The sequence below is a fragment of the Oncorhynchus mykiss genome, chromosome 3 (genome assembly GCF_013265735.2).
Source record: "Oncorhynchus mykiss isolate Arlee chromosome 3, USDA_OmykA_1.1, whole genome shotgun sequence".
NCBI classification, from domain to species: Eukaryota; Metazoa; Chordata; class Actinopteri; order Salmoniformes; family Salmonidae; genus Oncorhynchus; species Oncorhynchus mykiss.
Window position 1 is genome coordinate 69595834 of NC_048567.1, and position 24298 is coordinate 69620131.

General features: G+C 43.0%; 1 protein-coding gene across 1 annotated transcript; it reads right to left on the reverse strand.

Moving 5' to 3' along the window:
• Positions 1 to 3: 3 nt before the first annotated feature.
• LOC110520477 (ras-related protein Rab-20) lies at positions 4 to 18822 on the reverse strand. Its single transcript, XM_021597820.2, is given in 3 exon segments — positions 4 to 712; positions 715 to 1173; positions 18235 to 18822. Coding segments are annotated over 3 exon segments (855 nt in total). The 5' UTR covers positions 18503 to 18822; the 3' UTR covers positions 4 to 584.
• Positions 18823 to 24298: the final 5476 nt, after the last annotated feature.

The following is a 24298-nucleotide window of genomic DNA, read 5'->3' on the forward strand; positions in this document are numbered from 1 at the left end:
TCACAATTTCAAAATGAGAATCTTTATTATCGTATCATCTTTGAAAATATCAAGCACGTTTAAAATGTCTTCCATATAAATGCACATTGTCCAGTGTAGATCAGGTGCAAATGAAAAAAAAAAAAGGATGTAATAAAAATGAACATGCAACAGAACGTACAAATGCAAACAAAGCTGATTGTTTAACAAACATTTAAAAACATCCTTACAATAAGATTAATTTTACACAATTCAAATGTGCCCACCCTGGTAGTCAAACAATTCGTGCTGTTGAACAAAAAGGCATGTGACATTCTCATTCAAGACAATAATCATATGTGATTGATTTCTAAACAGTCCATTTTACAAACTACACACCATTTTGGCCAGAACTCAATTACATGCATATCAGAGCCTCAGAGATCCAACTCCTTCTTACTCCATAACAATCCTTGGCATCTCATTGGAAGAAAAAAAATATGTTTGATTGATTGCTTGAAAGTATGTGTATCAAAAATCGGTCAATGCTGACAAATCTTTTTGGAGAGCAACATGGAGATGGCATGAAAACTCCTCTTTACGATCAGTCTAAAACTCGGTAGTCCCTAGCAGCAGGCGGTCCTTGGCCGTTTCCCTGCCCCGATGCACTCATCCAGGTCCACGGTGGGTGATCCCTCTCTCTCAGTCCTCTTCCTGATGATGGAGGGCAGCACCATGTCAAACAGCGCCTCAGAGGGTCCACGTTGTAGCCCGTCTTAGCACTGGTCTCAAAGCACATCTTGTCAGCAGGCAGGCTGTTAGTCTCCTCCATACCCTTGTATCTCAGGATCCTCCCATACAACGCCACTGCATCCTCCCGGCTCACCTGCTTGTTGACCGACACCCCCGACAGGGAGACTGGAGAGGCTGGAGGGGTGGGGCAGGCAGAAGGCACCCTGGGCCTCTCCCCGTCCTCCTCTCCCTGGTCCTCGGTTAGGCCGTCTTGGGTGGCTCCCACCTGTGCCTGGAGGTCTGTGAGGTCGGCCTTGTTGCCCACGATGGCGTAGATGCAGTCGTGATTGGCAGTGTCGGTCAGGGACAGGAAGCGCTCCTCCAGCTCAGCCAGACTCTGCCAGTTGGTTACGTCGTAGGTGAGGATGACAGCAGCAGCGCCCCGGCAGTACATGGAGCCCAGCCCGTGGAACTGCTCCCGACCTGGGGGACACACCAGAAAGAATTATCAGAACACGTTAAGCACATAGGAGAGTAGTTTCATACACAAGAGTCAAAACAAACACGATTGTGTTCTAATATAGACCAATGAATGTCAAGTAAAAGGCAAAGACGACAACAGACAAATTCACAAGCTTAATATAACGGGCTTCCAAACTACAGGTAGCGAGAGAGAGCAAGAGAATAGCTGAAAAACAAAAGCAACCATTGTTGTAGAAATATGCAAGAGCTCTTCAGTGTGTGTTCAAGTAAAGTTTGATCTTGGAGACTTTGTTCTGAACACTTCACGGTCACAGCCAAAATACGTGCAAAAATACAGGGAGCCTTTGAACAAGGTCCACATGAAATGTTTCACAGGTTGTAAGATACAGTATGTACAGTAATTAAACCTTAGGCCTGAGTATCCAGGAGTAGCCTGCCTGACATGAAAACCAAACAAATAAGGAGAGCCAACTGAGCTGAAATCAAGTATGCTGACAGACAAATCCCTAGGATCAGAGTTAGTGGAGGGGAAGATTGTTGTTTGAAAGAACTTTCTCCAGGGTAAAATTTCAGTGCGGGGCAGTGGGGCTAGGGTCCTATTCTGCTCAGAAACAGACAGTATGAAGCAGGGTAATAAACAGAAGACGATACATCTGCTGGGAGGAGGGCCAATCAGGATAACAAGTGCTGATCATGGAGACACTAAACCACACCCCTCCCCCTTGGTGTGTCTGTACAGCATGATCAAGCAGGGTTATATTAGGTCCAGTGAGTGGGTTATGGGTGAGTGGGAGGTTGAAGCATATGCCGTCACCCTGACCCGCTACACAGTCACCTCCCTGTCATGTGACTGAGCAGCCACCGGCAGCTGGCTGTGTAACTTCTACAGGAAGTAAAGGGGCACATTTCCGGGATTGTAATTGTCGGTTTATTATAAATACTACTATAACCTATCATAGCTTGAAAGAAACGCCTGAAACTAGATTCCCCACATTCTGGTCTTGACGAGAACAAAAAAAAGAATTATAGTGAAAAGGCGGAGGATATTCTCTTCAGCACTGCTCAAACAATCCAGTTAAAATGGAGTGTCTCCTTGTTAACATCAAAAAACAAAGTCACATCACAGTCTTCCATTTCCCCTGAAAAGCGTAACGTCTGGTTGTTTACGAGCCCACTGAGGCTACTGCCACCTGAAGAAGTGATGTTGAATGGCATAAAATTCTACGTCAGGCAGAAACGAGTGTTTGGATCAGGAAAGTTTCCTCTCATGACTCTACTAGCCAGAATGCGGTTACATTCAGCTATTGTTTACATATTGCATGTGATGCACTGAGTCAACAGGTAGAAAATACCAGCGAAAGAACCTACCGGCACAGCAAAACGGTAATCACTTCCCTGTGGATACGCCAGCTCCACCTCCTACCGCCAAAAGGCCCAACCGCATGTACAGGTAATGTGTTATAGTGTGGACACTATATAAATAATTACATTGAATATGTATTGTACTTACCAGCAGTATAGTATGATTGTTATTCATGTGTGCATGGTTATTATTGGAATTGGCCGTGACCTTTCCTCTGAGGTCATCACCCAGAGTCGGATCTGTACAAGGCGACTATCACACGGTGAGTGGGCTGTAGCGCTTTGCTGCATTTGTACACCTTTTATCTTTTAGGATGAAAGTAATATAGAAATGCGTGTGGGCCTTTCTTGTAAAGTTATTTAACTAGGCAAGTCAATTAAGAACAAATTCTTATTTACAATGACTACCTACCCTGGCCATACCCTCCCCTAACTCGGACGACACTGAGCCAATTGTGCGCCGCCCTTTGGAACTCCCGATCACGACCGGTTGTGATACAGGCCGGGATCGAACAAGGGTCTGTAGTGATGCCTCTAGCACTGCCTTAGACCACTGTGTTACTACATCTTTTTGGCGACGAGGATCAGCATGTACAGGGCGATACGCAAGCTAGCTAAGAAATGAGCGACGGAAAGCAGGTGGCGCTGGAGGGAAACGCCAACAGTGACAATCAGCAGCAAGTGAAAAATCACTAACGAGGAAAAAAAATCCCTAACGTTGGCGTTATAATGGAAATGTTTGGGACCATCACTGAGTTTGTGGAAGAGAAAAAGCACTGGATGGAATATGTGGAAAGGATGGGACAGTTTTGGCAAATGGAATTACAGATGACTTCCTCCATTTGGCCACCTTTCCTTCCAGTTCTCTGCTGCCTGTGACTGGGACAAATTGCAAAAATTGCTGAAGTTGGAGACTTATCTCCCTCACCAGCTTCAAACATCTGCTATCTGAGCAGTTAACCGATCGCTGCAGCTGTCCATAGTCCATCGGTAAATAGCCCACTCAATTTACCTACCTCATCCCCATACTGTTTATATTTAATTGTCTGCTATTTTGCACACCAGTATCTCTACCTGCACATGACCATCTGATCATTTATCACTCCAGTGTTAATCTGCAAAATTGTAATTATTCGCCTACCTCCTCATGCCTTTTGCACACAATGTATATAGACATATTTTTTTCTACTTTGTTATTGACTTGTTTATTGTTTACTCCATGTGTAACTGTGTTGTCTGTTCACACTGCTTTGCTTTATCTTGGCCAGGTCGCAGTTGCAAATGAGAAGTTGTTCTCAACTAGCCTACCTGGTTAAATAAAGGTGTTCTCAACTAGCCTACCTGGTTAAATGAAGGTGTTCTCAACTAGCCTACCTGGTTAAATAAAGGTGAAATAAAATAATAAGTGAGGCTAAACAGCGTTCTATCCTCTTGAGTGTGTGTGGGGCTAAAACCTACAAGTTTATGAGGAATTTAGCTACACTATGGGGACATTCCTTTTGTGGATCTAGTTGCTTTAGTTCAGACTCACCAAAATCCGAAGCCGTCGGTGATTGTCCAGAGGTTCAAGTTTAACTGCCATTTACGGAAAACAGGTCAGTCTGTTGCTAACTTTGTTGCTGAATTACATGAACTCTGAATATTGAGTTTGGGGCTGTGTTTGAGAACATGCTCCGTGACAGATCAGTCTGTGGCATTAATGAGGACGGCATAGAGTGCCGTTTGGTGGGGGAAGCCACACTGATTTAAGAGAGCCATAGAAATATCTCAAGGGATGAGATGGCCGTTAATAATGTGAAAAATATTCAAAAGGCTAACAGAGGAAGTGGTGCAGTGCATCAGGGGAAAAAAAGCAGTGGAATGTTAGTTGTGGGGGAATACGTGCAAACAACCAAGTTCAAAGATACGGTCTGTCACAATTGCAAAAAAAGGGACAATTAGCTATAAAAAAAAAAATGCAGGGGTCCTAGGAGCAAGCCAGAGGGTGGGCAGACTGGGCAGGGCAAGTTCACAGCTAAGAAGCCGCAGTCAGCAGCACACCACCTAGAGAGCACGGAAGAGCATTGTTCCTACAACATGTTTAAATGTGAGTGAGCCGTGTGCAGAGCCCATCTATGCTACAGTGGGGGGAGATGGAAAGCAGATGGAGGAACTCTGCCTCTTATCAGTGAGGAGAACTACAAACAAATGTGGGGCTCAAGAAAGGCCTCAGCCCTCACACCAGCAGGGATCAAACTGCGTACGAACACCGGGGAGACCATACCATTGCTGGGGCCTCTGGAGGTGAAAAGGAATGGGCTTAGTTTACTAGGGTGTGACTGGCTCACCAAAATACAACTGCACTTGGGTGAGAAACAGACACACACACACGTGACTGAGGATGTCACTCAAACGTACCCTGAGATTTTTAAAGATGAACTGGGCACACTGCAGTTAAGCTGTTTGTGGATCCCTAGGCAGAGCCTCGCATTTTCAAACCCAGGACAGTGGCTTACGCCATGAAAAAGAAAGTGGATGGAGTTGGAGCAGCTGCAAGAAACTAACCCATTCAGTTCTCCCGCTGGGCAGCTCCAATTGTTCCCGTTCTGAAAAGTGACATCACTGCGTATATGTGGGGACTACAAACTCCCCATCAACAGCGATGCTTGCTGGAGGCAAGACGTTCAAAGCTTGACATGAGTCATTGCCTACCAACAGTTCCTCCTGGACAAGGACTCAAGTGTGTCAGACAACACGCACAAAGTCTTGTTCAGGTACAACCGCTTGGTTTTCGGCGTGGCATCCAGTCCAGCCGTTTTCCAGAGGACAATCTGGAATGGGATCCCTCATGTAGCAGCGTACCTGGGTGACATCCTGGTTACAGGTGAGACGTAGGAGGAGAACAAGCCATCTGGACCAGGTGTTAGAGATTCTCCGAGGCAGGGAAGCGTTGCAAGTGCACATTCCAAGTAGAGTGTGACACACTACCATTCAAAAGTTTAGGATCACTTAGAAAATGTCCTTGTTTTTGAAAGAAAAGCACATTTGTCCATTAAAATAACATCAAATTGGTCACAAACACAGTGTAGACATTGTTAATGTTGTAAATGACTTGAAACTGGAAACGGCTGATTTATGGAATATCTACAGAGGCTCATTATCAGCAATCACTCCTGTGTTCCAATGGCACGTTGTGTTAGCTAATCTAAGTTTATCATTTTAAAAGGCTAATTGATCATTAGAAAACCCTTTTGCAATTATTTTAAACAGCTGAAAACTCTTGTTCGGATTACAGCAGCAATGAAACTGGCCTTCTTTAGACTAGTTGAGTATCTGGAGCATCAGCATTTGTGGGTTAGATTACAGGCTTAAAATGTCCAGAAACAAAAATAACTTTCTGAAACTCAGACTATTCTTGTTCTGAGAAATGAAGGCTACTCCATGCGAGAAATTGCCAAGAAACTGAAGATCTCGTACAACGCTGTGCTCCCTTCACAGAACAGTGCAAACTGTCTCAAACCAGAACAGAAAGTGGAGTGAGTAAAAGCACATTAGTGTGTCTAGTTTGAGAAACAGACGCCTCACAAGTCAACTGGCAGCTTCATTAAATAGTACCTGCAAAACCCCAGTCTCAACGTCAACAGTGAAGAGGCGACTTCGATGCTGGCCTCTTAGGTAGTTGCAAAGAAAGCAATTTCTCAGAGTGGGCAATAAAAAGAAAATATTAAGATGGGCAAAATAACAGGACACTGGACAGAGGAAGATTGGAAAAAAAGTGTTATGGAAAGACTAATCTAAGTTGAGGTGTTCGGATCACAAAGAAGAATATTTGTGAGACGCAGAAAAATATTGAGATACTGGAAGAGTGCTTGACGCCATCTGTCAAGCATGGTGGAGGCAATGTGATGGTCTGAGGGTGGTTTGGTGGTGGTAAAGTGGGAGATTTGTACAGGGTAAAATGGATCTTGAAGAAGGAAATCACTCCATTTTGCAACACCATACCCTGTGGACGGCGCTTAAATTGGAGACAATTTCCTCCTTCAACAGGACAATGACCCAAAGCGAAGCTCCAAACTACGCCAGAACTATTTAGGGAAGAAGCAGTCCGCTGGTATTGTGTCTATAATGGACTGACCAGCAGTCACTGGATCTTAACCCTATTGAGCTGTTGTGGGAGCAGCTTGACCGTATGGTACGTAAGAAGTGCCCATCAAACCAATCCAACTTGTGGGAGGTGCTTCAGCACAGGGTGAAATCTCTTCAGATTACCTCAACAAATTGACAACTAGAATGCCAAAGGTCTGCAAGGCTGTAATTTCTGTGGAGGATGGAGGATTCTTTGATGAAAGCGAAGTTTGAAGGACAATTTTTTAACTTAAAAATCATTATTTATAAACCTTGTCAATGTCTTGACTATATTTCCTATTCATTTTGCAACTCATTTCATGTACGTTTTCATGGAAAACACAGAAATTTCTAAGTGACCCCAAACGTTTGAACGGTAGTGTACCTAGGTCACAAGATCACAGTGCGGGGTTTGTCCTGTGGAGGACAAAGTCAGCGCAATCAACGATGCTAGAAATCCCAAGAACATGTCTGAGCGCAGGTCATTCTTGGGCATGGTGAACTACTATGGTAAGTTACTCCCCCTGAGCTGTTAAGTGTTGGCTCCACTTTTCAGCTGAGCCACAAATACCATAAATGATAGTGGGGGCCAGCACAAAAGAAAGCTTTCCAGGAAGCGAAAGCACTACTACAATCAGCACAACTGCTGGTTCATTTTGACCGAGACAAAGAGATAATTCTGTCATGTAACGCCTCGCCCTACAGCATCAGGGCAGTACTCTCATCAGATGGAGGACAGATCAGAGAGACCCATTGGATTTGCATCATGCACACTGACGAGTGGTGAGAAGGGTTATTCATTAAGACAAGGAAGGTCTGGCCATAGTCTTTGCTGTGAAACGCTTTCATCAGTACCTCTACGGTAGTCATTTCACCATATGCACTGACCACAAACCACTGAAGAGCTTATTCAAGGAATCAAGATGCATTCCTCCCAAGGCTTCAGCAAGGATACAGCGCTGTGCCTCACACCGTCAGCTTACCAGTACACCTTCGTGTACAGAGCGGGGAAGGACAACACAAACGAGCTCAACCGTCTGTTACCAGAGATGCCCGCCACAACTGTGGTGCCTCCAGAGACAATTTTCCTAATGGAGAGATTGCCAAACAGTGAACAAACCGGGATCCTATCCTGGCCCAAGTGAAAAGATTCCTTATGCAGCTTTGGCCTCCTGTCAGAGGATGATGGACTGAGACCTTATGCAAAGCACAATACTGAGCTGAGTGTGCAGGATGGCTGCATACTCTGGCAGTCCAGAGAAGTTGTTCCTCCCCTGGCTGTTCACAAGTCATAGATGAGATCCGAGGCTCACCCACGTGCCTCCCGGATGAAAAGTTTAGCCAGATCTTACATCTGGTGGCCTAACATGGATCAGGACGTAGAAACCAAAGTTAAATAATGATGGCTCCACCCAAGCCACTACATCTATGGGAGTGAGTGGCCTGACCGCCCATGGTCCAGGCTGCACATAGACTTTGCAGGCCCTTTCGTGGGCCACATGTTCCTTGTCACGGTGGAGCAACATCACAGCGATCACAACCATCGAAAAGCTTCGGTGGCTATTTGCAACCCACGGTCTGCCTGACTCACGTTCGACAACCTTTACCTGTGACTTCTCCATGTCCGCAGCTCTCCATTTCACTTGTCCTCAAAGGGCTTAGCGGAGCGGGCTGTACAGATACTGAAAGAGGGGCTCAAAAGGATGACTGGAGGAACCATCACAACTAAGCTCTCTCGGTTCTTGTTCCATTACAGCATCACGCCACAAAGAGGACAGGCTCCAGCTTAGATGTCCAAAAGCTCACCTGGATCTACTGCGTCGGGATATCAAAGCACGAGTGGAACGGAAGCAGGAGAAACAAAAAAAAGACAACCACCACGCGAGGGCGAGACAGTTAAAACCCAATGACACCGTCTACATCCACAACTTCACAAGCAGCCAACACTGGTTGCCAGGTATCATTCTGAGTCAGTGGTCCAGCCTCCTTTGTGGTAAAACTGACTGATGGTCGAGTCATGCGCAGACACCAGGATCACATCCGCCTGCACTTTGACAAAGAAAATACCATGTTTTCAAATGGAACAGCGGGTGGTAGTATACAAGTTGAAATCCCACAGGAAACAGTATCTGAGGAAAAGCGGTATTCAGTGGTTCCAGCAGAGGGTGATGGAATTTCACAAACGCCCAACCCGCTCCTGTGCTCCTCAGACCCATCGCCACTGGGAGACATCTTACCGGTGTCTCGTGGAACACCAGGAGTACTGCGCAGATCACAGCGTAGTCACAAGCCTTCTGAAAGAAGAGACACTCGTGGTGTTAGTGTGTGTGGAACAAAAGACCTAGTAGAAAATAAGGACTGTCATATTGTTTACATTTACAGTAACACTAGCAGCAGTTCTAAAGTGTTGTGAAGAAAAAAGGAAACACTGATGTGGCTTACTGTTACCCTGTTTATTTCCTTACAGGGGGTAATGAAATTAAGGGGGAGAAGTGTTAGTGTGGACACTATATAAATAATTATGTATTGTACTTACCTGCAGTATAGTATGATTGCTATTCATGTGTGCATGGTTATTGGCATTGACCGTGGCATTTTCCCTTTGATGAGGTCACCACCCAGAGTCGGATCTGTACAAAGCGACTATCACACGGTGAGTGGGCTGTAAAGCTTTGCTGCATTTGTATATCTTATTTTTTTGATTGAAAATGAAGGAAAGTAATATAGAAATGCGTGTGGGCATTCCTTGTCAAGTTACTACAAGTGTAAATATAATTTTATTCAACATTCTGCTTTGTAGAGACTATGGAGTCCTCTACAGCGACTTCTTTCAGACTGATATCCATGGAGTAACCATGGTAACAGTCATGTTTAGGCAACCACATCCTTTGGTTGAAGTGAGACTGAATGTGTGGATGAGTGTACGTGTGAGTAGTAGGTGTTTGGGAGTATGCGTTCTGAGTAGTAGGTGTTTGGGAGTATGCGTTCGTCTTTACATTTGTACTGTTGGCTATACTAAAAAGCTAACCCTCCCCAAGTGTCATAACATGAGTCCGCTTTAAAAAATAAATTAAAAAGTCACAGTAGAAACTCCCATTGGGTACACAGAGAAGGAACCAATCTTGGTGATGTTCCCATTTCATTTGTTTGGTTTGTGATATCATAGACTTGGCTGACATTCATTCCTTGTTTTCAATGATTGCAGAATCAAAGCAGTTTCACCAGTCTGGGTATACCATGCTGTACGGAATTCACGCACCGTTCTAGAATGGAGTGAAACGCGGGTAAATTCAAGAGCGTGCTACTAAATTAATGTCTGAATCTATTTCTTTAGCCTATATTATTATGAATCACATACAATTAATCATTAGATTGTACAAAAGTGTTGATTAAATAAGGGCGTTAGTTTGTTGTGATCGTTACTAGTGTAGACTACACAGCTCTTGGTTGCATCTCCTCATATTTCGGCGTTAGTAGCGGAGGTATTTCCGCACTTTGGACCAATCAAAATCAACTTGATACAAGAAATTAACAATGCAAACTGAAACAAAAAATGTCAGGGAGAGTAGATAATGAAATTCAGTCTTAGTTTGGATATATATACACACACACACACACACACACAGAGAGAGCAAAAAAGAAAATGTATTCGCACTGTCAACTGCGCTTATTTTCAGCAAACTTAACATGTGTAAATATTTGTATGAACATAAGAATCAACAACTGAGACAAACTGAACCAGTTCCACAGACATGTGACTAACATGAATGGAATAATGTGTCCCTGAACAAAGGGGTCAAAATCAAAAGTAACGTTGAGCTCTGGTGTGGCCACCAGCTGTATTAAGTACTGCAGTGCATTTCCTCATGGACTGCACCAGATTTGCTGTGAGATGTTACCCCACTCTTCCACCAAGGCACCTGCAAGTTCCCTGACATTTCTGGGGGGAATGGCCCTAGCCCTCACCCTCCAATCCAAAAAGGCTCCAAAATTGCTCAATGGGATTGAGATCCGGGCTCTTCGCTGGCCATGGCAGAACACTGACATTCCTGTCTTGCAGGAAATCACGTACAGAACAAGCAGTATAGCTGGTGGCATTGTCATGCTGGAGGGTCATGTCAGGATGAGCCTGCAGGAAGGGTACCACATGAGGGAGGAGGTCTTCCTTGTAACGCACAGCGTTGCGATTGCCTGCAATGACAACAAGCTCAGTCCGATCATGCCATGACACCACCCCAGACCCTTCAACTCGATCCCGCTCCAGAGTACAGGCCTCGCTGTAATTCTCATTCCTTTGACAATAAACGCGAATCCGACCATCACCCCTGGTGAGACAAAACCGAGACTCGTCAGTGAAGAGCACTTTTTGCCAGTCCTGTCTGGTCCAGCAACGGTGGGTTTGTGCCCATAGGCGATGTTTTCGGTGATGTCTGGTGAGGACCTGCTTACAACAGGCCTACAAGCCCTCAGTCCAGCCTCTCTCAGCTGATTGTGGACAGTCTGAGCACTGGAGGGATTATGCGTTCCTGGTGTAACTCGGGTAGTTGTTGTTGCCATCCTGTACCTGTCCCGCAGGTGTAATGTTCGGATGTACCGATCCAGTGCAGGTGTTGTTACACGTGGTCTGCCATTGCGAGGACGATCAGCGGTCCGTCCCGTCTCCCTGTAGCGCTGTTTTAGGCGTCTCACAGTACGGACATTACAATTTATTGCCCTGGCCACATCTGCAGTCCTCATGCCTCCTTGCAGCATGCCTAAGGCACGTTCGCACAGATGAGCAGGGACCCTGGGCATATTTTGTTTGGTGTTTTTCAGAGTCAGTAGAAAGGCCTCTTTAGTGTTCTAAGTTTTCATAACTGACCTTAATTGCCTGCCTTGTGTAAGCTGTTAGTGTCTTAATGACCGTTCCACAGGTGTATGTTCATTAATTGTTTATGGTTCATTGAACAAGCATAAGAAACAGGTGTTTAAACCCTTTACAATGAAGATATGTGAAGTTACTTGGATTTTTACTAATTATATTTGAAAGACAGGGTCCTGAAAAAGGGATGTTTCTTTTTTGGCTGAGTTTAGAAACAGGTGAACAGTTTTGGAACACTAAGCCATTGACTGCCTTCACCAGGTGGCTGTGTTACAAGTGGGTTGCTTTTGACAATAAGTCACCTGACTACAGCCATCTAGTTTTGAACCAAGAAGAAGACCAAGGAGTAGGCAAGGAGTCGAGCGGGATGGACGAGAGGAATGTCCAGTTGGCCCGAAAAGCCTGGTAAACTAACGTTACGGAGTGTCAAGCCAGCTAGCTTGCCAGTTGACGTTTGAAGTAAGTGCCGTTCTGACCATGGAGCAGTGACAGTTTGATTAAGCAGCGACCACTTTGTGACCATAATGACATTCTATATTCACTATAATCATGCTACATTATGAGTAAAAACCTCCATATCGTCTGAACTATACTGAACAAAAATAAATGCAACATGTAGTGTTGGTCACATGTTTCATGAGCTGAAAAAAAATCTAAAAAAAAAGTTCCATTAGCAAAAAGAGCCAAAAATGTTATGCCCAAATGTGTTTACATCCCTGTTAGTGAGCATTTCTCCATTGTCAAGATAATCCATCCATCCGTTGTTTTAGAGAATTTGGGAGTAGTATTTCTGTCTGTAATAATGCCCTTTTGAGGGGAAACTGGGCCTGGCGCCCCAGTGGGTGGGCCTGGCTGACCAGTGCACCCCTGCCCAGTCATGTGAAATCCATAGATTAGGGCCTAATGAGTATTTCAATTGACCAATTTCCTTATATGAACTAACTCAGCAAAATCTTTGAAATTGTTTGCGAGATAGGGTTTGGACTATCTATTGTATTTCTGATGCAATTCTCTATTGAATGAACATATCTCAATAAACATTTAATGAAATAAGCATTTTATGGTTTAACACCCTACGTAGCCAGAGATTTGAGGATTTGGGGGAAGTTACAACATCTCTGAGCCCTACTATTTTCTGTCAATCATCCACTCCCAAACAGTTTATGCCTTAATTGCACAATCATATAACTAGATCAACTTCCTATTTGAACCTCACGTGGACACAGCACTGTGACGGAGTCAGAAAGCAAAGCCCTTTACTGTAAACCTAAACCTAAACCTAGCCCTAGCCCCAACTCTAGCCCTAACCCAGTGAGTGACTAAAGACAACAGCATCCTGCAGAGAGGTCATGGGGATATGGAGCAGGGATGGGAAATAGTGTTGATGTGCTTCAGTGGTTTTTCTACCTTTCTAAACCAACATCAGACAGTCACTTGACTGGAGTTAGGCCTAAGTCCCATACGACTTCTGACAATGCTGTGAAAGTAAATTAAACACTTCTTGCGGTAAGTTGACCAAAATCATGTTGCTGTTGCTAATAGTCATTTTATCCCATTGTAGTGTCATATGACCAAGTCACCTTTCTTTTAGCTGCCGTGAATTATAAGTGCATAAGTCTACTTCTAGAGTTATGACCAAAATTTGGAAGAATTACAAACAAAATGAAAGTGGATTCAAAGTGGTCACCCTCTGCTAGTGATTTGCAGAATGTACATTGATACAATTATAAAGAGGCCTGTGATTGGTTACATTGCCTACTATGCCATTTCTCAGTAAAAAGGGCCATGACTTCAAAAAGTAGCAGAGGTCCCATTAATGCAAAACTAAATATTACTTAGATCAAAATACTCCTCATATTACAGAGCAAGCGGTAAAGCGTCATATGACACCAATTCGAGCTTTGTAGCACCTACAGATGAAACATTACAGAGTCAAAAAGGAGGCTTGGCCAAATTTGATAAATATTTTCTCAATTATAGATTTAGATACAAATGTCAAGAATCCTTTCTACAAAAAGGACCATTCTAAGGATTACTTTTCTAGAAAATCCCCCAAATCATGGTCTATTTTTGTCTTGGGTTCGTAAGAAAATCGCTAAATAGGCCAAATAACTCTTGGTAAATATGGGCCCAGGATGGTCAAAATGTAGGTCATATATCCAGACATCACATCTCCCCTGTTATTATAGAATATCAGAAAGTTCCAATTTGATACAGATAAATAAATGACAGGAATTGGTTACAGGTTACAACCTGATGAGAGCATGGGGGCTTTCAAAAACACTGAATGTGGAGTTCAGGTCTGTCTTTCTGAAAATTTCAGGTCTAAACAACCAAAACATCATTCAATGAAACTCTGGTTAATTCAATATTGTAATTAAGTCACCATTGCATAATGCATTACGTGCACCACCTCCAGACTTGCGCAAATGTGATTGGGTAACCCTGAGATGGCAGTCTTTGATTGGGTAACACAGGGAGTCTTTGATTGGGTAACACAGGAATAAACCGATTGTCATCATTACAAAATGTTGACTTGATTTGCTACATTTTGTCTCTTTATATCAACTGGGCCTTGATTTTGTACATTTGGTAAAAATCATGCAAAATCAGTAGTGTTGGCTGTTAGGCATTGCCCCGAGCCTTTCCAGAAGACGCCGACCCTATCTTTACGCTTGTTTACACTGAAGTCGGAAGGTAAACATGGTTAACCTACATTAAGAAACCGTGGAGCCGGCGTGTGATATGGCTTGGAAAACGTACCTCAATGCAGGGATGGGATATGCCACTGTACTATACATTTGACCTTGATCCACACTGCTCTATCGAGACGATTAAAAGAGTTTGTTTTCCAAGGAAACTGCACTGTTCGTCCTCATGCCAGGCAGCAGTAGGCATATCAGCCATTAGGAAATGACATCACGTTGAACAACAAAAAGGAGCTAATTGGCTGACACTGCCATTCCAAAATGGCTATGGTGGCTACTGCTAGCTACTAAATGTATACACAGAAGTATGTGGACACCGCTTCAAAATTAGTCGATTCGCCTATTTCAGCCACACCTTTTGCGGATTGGTGTATAAGATTGAGCAAAAAGCCATGCAATCTTCATAGACAAACACTGGCAGTAGAATTGCTTTACTGAAGAGCTCAGACTTTCAACGTGGCAGTCATAGGATGCCACCTTTACAACAAGTCAGATCGTTGCCCTGCTAGAGCTGCCCCAGGCAACTGTAATTGCTGTGAAGTGGAAACATTCAGGAGCAACAACGGCTCATCCGCAAAATGGAAGGCCACACAAGCTCACAGAACGGGACCGCAGAGTGCTGATGCATGTAGAGCCTAAAAATCATCTGTCCTCGGTTTCAACACTCACTACCGACTTCCAAAGTGCCTCTGGAAGCAACGTCAGCACAAGGACGATTTGTCAGGAGCTTCATGAAATGGGTTTCCATGGTCAAGCAGCCACACACAAGCCTAAGATCACCATGCGCAATGCCAAGAGTCAGCAGGAGTGGTGTAAAGCGTGCCGCCATTGGACTCTGGAGCAGTGGAAACGTGTTCTCTGGAGTGATGAATCCCACTTCACCATCTGACAGTCCGACAAACGAATCTGGGTTTGGCAGATGCCAGGAGTACGCTACCCGCCCGAATGCAGTTTCAACTGTAATGTTTGGTGGAGGAGGAATAATGGTCTGGGGCTATGTTTCATGGTTTAGGCTAGGCCCCTTCGTTCCAGAAGGGAAATCTTGACACTACAGCATACAATGAGATTCTAGACGATTCTGTGCTTCCAACTTTGTGGCAACAGTTTGGGGAAAGCGCATTCCTGTTTTAGCATGACAATCCCCCCTCTGCACAAAGCAAGGCCCATACAGAAATGGTTTGATGAGATCGGTGTGGAAGAACTTGACTGACCTGCACAGAGCCCTGACCTCAACCCCATCAAACACCATTGGAATGAATTGGAACGCCGACTGCGAGCCATGTCTAATCGCCCAACATCAGTGTCCAACCTCACTAATGCTCTTGTGGCTGAATAGAAGCAAGTAGAGGTCGACCGATTATGATTTTTCAACGCCGATACCGATAATTGGAGGACCAAAAAAGCAGATACCGATTAATGACATTTTTATTTATTTATTTGTAATAATGACAATTACAACAATACTGAATGAGCACTTATTTTTAACTTAATATAATACATCAATAAAATCAATTTAGCCTAAAAAAATAATGAAACATGTTCAATTTGGTTTAAATAATGCAAAAACAAAGTGTTGGAGAAGTAAAAGTGCAATATGTGCCATGTCAGAAAGCTAACGTTTAAGTTCCTTGCTCAGAACATGAGAACATATGAAAGCTGGTGGTTCCTTTTAACATGAGTCTTCAATATTCCCAGGTAAGAAGTTTTAAGTTGTAGTTATTATAGGAATATTTATCTCTACACCATTTGAATTTCATATACCTTTGACTATTGGATGTTCTTATATGCACTTTAGTATTGCCAGTGTAACAGTATAGCTTCTGTCCCTCTCCTCGCCCCTATCTGGGCTCGAACCAGGAACACATCGACAACAGCCACCCTCAAAGCAGCGTTATAACTACTCCAAGTTTCAGAGCGAGTGACATGAAACGCTATTAGCGCGCACCCCGCTAACTAGCTAGCCATTTCACATCGGTTACACCATCCTAAACTCGGGAGTTGATAGGCTTGAAGTCATAAACAGCGCAATGCTTGAAGCACAGCAAAAAGCTGCTGGCAAAACGCACAAAAGTGCTGTTTGAATGAATGCTTACGAGCCTGCTGGTGCCTACCATCGCTCAGTCAGACTGCTCTATCAAATCACTTAAACATATTAACACACAGAAATACGAGCTTTAGGTCATTAATATGGTCGACTCCGGAAACTGTAATCTCGAAAACAAGACGTTTATTCTTTCAGTGAAATACGGAACCGTTCCGTATTTTATCTAACGGGTGGCATCCATAAGTCTAAATATTCCTGTTACATTGCACAACCGTCAATGTTATGTCATAATTACGTAAAATTCTGGCAAATTAGGCGGCCCAAACTGTTGCATATACCCCGACTCTGCGTGCAATGAATGCAAGAGAAGTGACACAAATTCACCTGGTTAAAATGGCCTGCTAACCTGGATTGCTTTTAGCTAAATATGCAGATTTCAAAATATATACTTCTGTGTATTGATTTTAAGAAAGGCATTGATGTTTATGGTTAGGTACAAGTTGGAGCAAGGACAGTCCTTTTTCATGAATACGCAACGCATCGATTATATGCAACGCAGGACACGCTAGATAAACTAGTAATGTCATCAACCATGTGTAGTTAACTAGTGGTTATGATTGATTGGTTGATTGTTTTTTATAAGAAGTTTAATGCTAGCTAGCAACTTACCTTGGCTTACTGCATTCGCCTAACAGGCAGGCTCCTCGTGGAGTGCAATGAGAGGCAGGTGGTTAGAGCGTTGGACTAGTAACCGGAAGGTTGCAAGATTGAATCCCCGAGCTGACAAGGTAAAAATCTGTCGTTCTGCCCCTGATCAAGGCAGTTAACCCACCGTTCCTAGGCTGTCATTGAAAATAAGAATGTGTTCTTAACTGACTTGCCTAGTTAGATAAAGATTAAAAAGGTGTAAAAAAAAAAAAGTAAAATAAATATTTTTTTAAATTGGCCAAATCGGTGTCCAATAATACCGACTTCCGATTGTTATGAAAACTTGAAATCGGCCCTAATTAATCGGCCATTCCGATTAATCGGTCGACCTCTAGAAGCAAGTACCCATAAAAATGGTCCAACATCTAGTGGAAAGCCTTCCCAGAAGAGTGGAGACTGTTATTGCAGCAATGATTTTGGATTGAGATGTTTGGTCATGTCTTGTAGCATGACGACGAAAAGGGCAGTTCTCCTTTAAAACAAGCAGTATTTCAAAACTTCTCTATGTATCAGTGCAGATAATTAACATTTGGAGTACAGTGGCATATCCCGTCGCTGCATTGAGGTAGGTATTCCAACCCATATCTCGCCCGGCACCAGTGTCTTAATGTAACCATGACTGTCATTTGACCCTAGTGTAGCTCAGTGTAAACAAGCGTAATGGTAAGGTTGATATCTTCTAGCAACCCCATTAGCCATGATTTCAAGGCAATTTTATCAAAACGTAATAGGCATCGACTTGTCTGACTGTGGTTCTTGTTCAGTAGTTTATTTAAACTGGTAAACCAGATCACTAATCTAACACTCAGTCATGAAAGGGGCTGTACAGGACAAGCAACCCTTAGGTGGTGTAGTCACATGCTCTCCACAAGTCAACACTGGAAATCAACAACAGAGCTGACCATTGTAAAGAGCCTATGGGGCTCCCAAGTGGCGCAGTGCTCGAAGACACTGCATCAGTGGTAGAGGAGTCACCACAGACCCTGGTTCGATTCCAGGCTATATGACGTGATTGGGAGTAATAGGCACACAATTGGCCCAGCGTCGTACGTGTTTGGCTGGGGTAGCAGTCATTGTAAATAAGAATGTGTTCTTAACTGACTTGCGTAATTAAATAATATCAGGCTACACTGATTTTAAAATGTGTAGAGGTTCTCTAAAACAGCCGGTGGAGATCAAACATTGAGGAAACTAGTCACCGAACTTCCACACATTTAAAAAAAATCAGTGTAGCCTACTAAACGAGCCCTTACAGTCAATTTTGAACACCTTACCAGCAGTGTCCCAAATGGAGATATTGTAGGGTCCCCACTGTTTGAGGAAAAACGCCCCTCCGACGGTGCTGATGGTGTCTTTAAATTTCTTCTCCGTGTACCTGTGAAGCAGCGAGGTCTTCCCAACGTTCATGTCGCCCAGAATGACAACTTTGACGTCAGGCTTCCTCATCTTGGAAAGTTCGGGCATGGTTCTTGACCCACGCCGCTTGGCAAACCTCCTCAGCGGTCTAGCAGAGACACACTCGATGCTGTACTTCACTTTCATTTAAAAGCACTAGTTTACAGATAAAGTGCAATTGTCATCTTGACATCAACCGATTAAAACCCACTGAAATCGTCCTGGGTGTTCGATATAATTCAAGCGATTATACAATCAACATCTCGATATAACAAACACTTCAAGTTAGACGACCACAGCTCTTCCCTCTCTCTCGTCCACTTGTTGATAGTGAACTTCAAAAATTGTGATGAAACCGGACGTTGATTTAAAAGCTTGAAGGGTCATGGCTAGAAGGGATCCAGCTTTTGTAAAATTGATGTCAGATTTATCTTTACATACAATATTAGGAGAATTTACGCAGCAGGTGATGAGAATTAACGTAACAGGTTAAGAGAATCAGTCTACGATTACGAAAAGCTTGGAGGGTCATGGATAGAGGGGATCCAGATTTATTCAAATTAACATCAGATTTTACTTTTCATAGCAGGTTAGGAAAACTTAAAGGAAAACTCCACCGAAAAACAATATTTTGGTATTTCTTTCATTTGTCCATTGATATGTAACTTTCAAAATACAGAAATCATCATATGATGCCTTTTCAGTGGAGTTTCTTTTAAGTATGGAGGATCAAAGCTGCCTTGACTATAATTAAATGGATAAATAAATGCACACATAAATACAGTACCAGTCAAAAGTTTGGACACACCTACACATTCAATGTTTTTCTTTCTTTAACTATTTTCTACATTGTAGAATAAGACATCAAAACTATGAAATAACACATATGGAATCATGAATTTACAAAAAATAAGTATTAAACAAATTCTTCAAAGCAGCCACCCTTTGCCTAGATGACAGCTTTGCGCACTCTTGGAATTCTCTCAACCAGCTTCATGAGAAATGTTTTTCCAACAGTCTTGAAGGAGTTCCCACATATGCTGCGCACTTGTTGGCTGCTTTTCCTTCACTCTGCGGTCCAACTCGTCCCAAACCATCCCAATTGGGTTGAGGTTGGGTGAATGTGGAGGCCATGTCTTCTGATGCAGCACTCAATCACTATCCTTCTTGGTCGGCAATAACCTTTACACAGCCGGGAGATGTGTTGGGTCTTTTCCTGTTGAAAAACGAATTAAAGTCCCACTAAGCACAAACCAGATGGGAATGCGTATCGCTGCAGAATGCTGTGGTAGCCATGCTGGTTAAGTGTGCCTTGAATTCTAAATAATTCACAGACAGTGTCACCAGCAAAGCATCCCCACACCATCACACCTCCTTCTCCATGCTTCACGGTGGGAACCACACATGCAGAGATCAAAAATCTCAAATTTGGACTCATCAGACCAAAGGACAGATTTCCACCCGTCTAATGTCCAATGCTCATGTTTCTTGGCCCAAGCAAGTCTATTCTTATTATTGTTGTCCTTTAGTAGTGGTTTCTTTGCAGCAACTTGACTATGAAGGCCTGATTTACGCAGTCTCCTCTGAACAGTTGATGTTGAGATGTGTCTGTTACTTGAACTCCGTGAAGCATTTATTTGGGCTGCAATCCGAGGTGCAATTAACTATAATGAACTTATCCTCTGCAGCAGAAGTAACTCTGGGTCTTCCTTTCCTGTGGTGGTGCTCATGAGAGACAGTTTCATCATAGAGCCAGTTTTGGCGACTGCACTTGCAGAAACGCATTGACAGACCTTCATGTCTTAAAGTAATCATGGACTGTCATTTCTCTTTGCTTATTTGAGCTGTAATTGCTATATGTACTTGGTCTTTTACCAAATAGGGCTATCTTCTGTATACCACCCCTACCTTGTCACAAATGATTGGCTCAAATGCAATTAAGAAGGAAAGAAATTACACAAATTAACTTTAACAAGGCACATCTGTTAATTGAAATGCATTCCAGGTGACGACCTCATGAAGCTGGTTGAGAGAATGCCAAGAGTGTGCAAAGCTGTCATCAAGGCAAAGGGTGGCGACTTTGAAGAATCTCAAATATAAAATATATTTTGATTTGTTTAACACTTTTTTGGTTACTACATGATTCCATATGTGTTATTTCATAGTTTTGATGTCTTCACTACTACTCTACAATGTATAAAATAGTAAAAATAAGGAAAACCCTTGAATGAGTAGGTGTGTCCAAACTTAAATAAATAAATACATAAATGAACATAAAATAGATAAATAAATGCACACATAAATAGATAAATAAATGCACACATAAATAGATAAATAAATGCACACATAAATAGATAAATAAATGCACACATAAATAGATAAATAAATGCACACATAAATAGATAAATAAATGCACACATAAATAGATAAATAAATGCACACATAAATAGATAAATAAATGCACACATAAATAGATAAATAAAGGCACACATAAATAGATAAATAAATGGATGAGTGAATAATTGCACACATAAATAGATAAAATATTATTTAAATAATGAATCACACTTTATTTCATTTTATTCTTCATTTATTTCTTTATTTATTCCTCCGATATGATAATGAAGGGGTGTCAAGCAAACATATGTGGGTGGCAGTGGTGTAAAGTACTTAAGTAAAAATACTTTAAAGTACTACTTAAGTCATTTTTGGGGGTATCTGTACTTTAATTTACTATTTATATTTTTGACAACTTTTACTTTTACTTCACTACATTCCTAAAGAAAATAATGTACTTTTCAACACCATACATTTTGCCTGACACCCACAAGTACTAGTTACAATTTGAATGCTTAACAGTACAGGAAAAAGGTCAAATTCACACACGTATCAAGAGAACGTCCCTGCTCATCCCTACTGGTCCACCTCTACGCAGACAACACCATTCTATACACCTCTGGCACTTCTTTGGACACTGTATTAACTCATCTCCAGATGAGCTTCAATGCCATTACAACTCTCCTTCTGTGGCCTCCAACTGCTCTTCAATGCAAGTAAAACTAAATGCATGCTCTTCAACTGATCGCTGCCCGCACATGCCCGCCTGCCTAGCATCACAACTCTGGACGGTTCTGACTTAGAATATGTGGACAACTACAAATAGCTAGGTGTCTGGTTAGACTGTAAACTCTCCTTCCAGACTCGCATTAAGCAATCCAAAATTAAATCTAGAATCGGCTTCCTAATCGCACGCAACAAAGCATCCTTCACTCATGCTGCCAAACATACCCTCGTAAAACTGATCATCCTACCAATCCTCGACTTCGGCGATGTCATTTACAAAATAGCCTCAAACACTCTACTCAACAAATTGGATGCAGTCTATCACAGTGCCATCCATTTTGTCACCAAAAGCCCCATATACTACCCACCACTGCGACCTGTATGCTCTCGTTGGCTGGCCCTCGCGTCATACTCGTCGCCAAACCCACTGGTTCCAGGTCATCTACAAGTCTCTGCTAGGTAAAGCCCCGCCTTATCTCAGCTCACTGGTCACCATAGCAGCACCCACCCGTAGCACGCGCTCCAGTAGGTATATCTCACTGGTCACCCCCAGAGCCAATTTTTCCTTTGGCCGCCTTTCCTTCCAGTACTCTGCTGCCAATGACTGGAACGAACTGCAAAAATCTCTGAAGCTGGAGACCCCTACCTCCCTCACTAGCTTTAAGCACCAGCTGTCAGAGCAGCTCACAGATCCCGGCACCTGTACACAGCTCATCTGTTAATAGCCCATCCAATCTACCTCATCCCCATACTGTATTTATTTATTTATCTTGCTCCTTTGCACCCCAGTATCTCTACTTGCACATTCATCTTCTGCAAACCCTATATATTGTAATTACTTAGCCACCATGGCCTATTTATTGCCTTACCCCTCTTATCCTACCTCATTTGAACATGCTGTATATTTTTCTACTGTATTATTGATTGTATGTTTGTTATTTCCATGTGTAACTCTGTGTTGTTGTATGTGTCGAACTGCTTTGCTTTATCTTGGCCAGGTCGCAGTTGCAATAGAGAACTTGTTCTCAACTAGCCTATTTGGTTAAATAAAGGTGAAATAAATAAATCAAATAAATGTTAGAATTTCCTGCCCATGTTGCTGAACAATTCAACCCTTTTGTTAGTGTTCTTCAGGAAGTGTATAGGGGATGTCGTTCCTACTGTGACTATTAAAACCTACCCAAACCAAACTGAAAGCGCGAACCACCGCATTTAACCACGGCAAGGTGACTGGGAATATGGTTGAATACAAACAGTGCAATTATAAGGCAATTGATAAGGCAATCAAACAGGCAAAATGTCAGTACAGAGACAAAGAGGAATTCAACGGCTCAGACACGAGACGTATGTGGCAGGGTCTACAGACAATCACAGACTACAAAGGGAAAACCAGTCGGTGTCCGCGACGTGGCGTCTTGCTCCGGGACAAGCTTAAACACCTTTGCCTGCTTTGAGGATAACACAGTGCCACTGACACGGCCAGCTACCAAGGACTGTGTGCTCTCCTTCTCCGTGGCCGACGTGAGTAAGACATTTATGCGTGTTAACCCTCACAAGTCTGCCGGCCCAGACGGAATCCCTAGCCACGTCCTCAGAGCATGCGCAGACCAGCTGGCTGGAGTGTTTACAGACATATTGAATCTCTCCTTATCCCAGTCTGCTGTCCCCACTTACTTCAAGATGTCCACCATTGTTCCTGTACCCAAGAAAGCAAAGGTAACTGAAGTAAATGATTATCGCTCCGTAGCACTCATTTTTGTCATCATCATAAAGTGCTTTGAGAGGCTAGTTAAGGATAATTTCACCTCCACCTTACATGACACCCTAGACCCACTTCAATTTGCATACCACCCCAATATATCCACAGATGATGCAATCGCCATTGCACTGCACACTGCCTTATCCAAACTGGACAAGAGGAATACCTATGTAAGAATGCTATTCATTGACTATAGCTCAGCATTCAATGCCATTATACTCTCCAATCTCATCATTAAGCTCGGGGCCCTGGGTCTAAACCCCGCCCTGTGCAACTGGGTCCTGGACTTCCTGGCGGGCTGCCCCCAGGCAGTGAAGGTAGCAAACAACACCTCCACTATGCTGATCCTCAACACAGGAGCCCCACAAGGGTGCATACTCAGCCCCCTCTTGTACTCCCTGTTCACCCATGTCTGCGTGGCCATGCACCAACTCAATCATCAAGTTTGCAGATGACACAACAGTAGTAGGCCGGATTACCAGCCTGTTCACCCCGCTATCATTCAGAAGGCGAGGCCAGTACAGGTGCATCAAATCTGGGACAGAGAGAAGCTGTTTGTCAGTCTATCGAGGCCATAAGACTGTTAAATAGCCATCACTAGCCGGTTACCACCTGGTTACTCAACCCTGCACCTTATAGGCTGCTGCCTATGTACATAGACATGGAATCACTGGTCACTTTAATAATGTTTACATACTGTTTTACTCATGTCATATGTATATACTGTACTGTGTTTTAGTCAATGCCACTTAGACATTGCTTATCCTAATATTTATATATTTCCATTATTTTACTTTTAGATTTGTGTGTATTGTTGTGAATTGTTAGATACTACTGCATTGTTGGAGCTAGGAAAACAAGCATTTCGCTACACCCGCAATAACATCTGCTAAATATGCTTATGTGACCAATAAAATTGAATTTGATAGGTTGAAATTCACATTCAATATTCAGTTCATAAGCATTGACTAATACCTCTAGGGCCGGTCAATGATTAGTCAATGATTGATTTAACCGACCTGGAAGACCAGGTGTGTTGAATTTAGCCAGTCGCTGATCAATTAGCTGAGTTGGTCAGGGCTGCGTTCAGCACATAAAAACGTAATAGAACATTCTGTTGA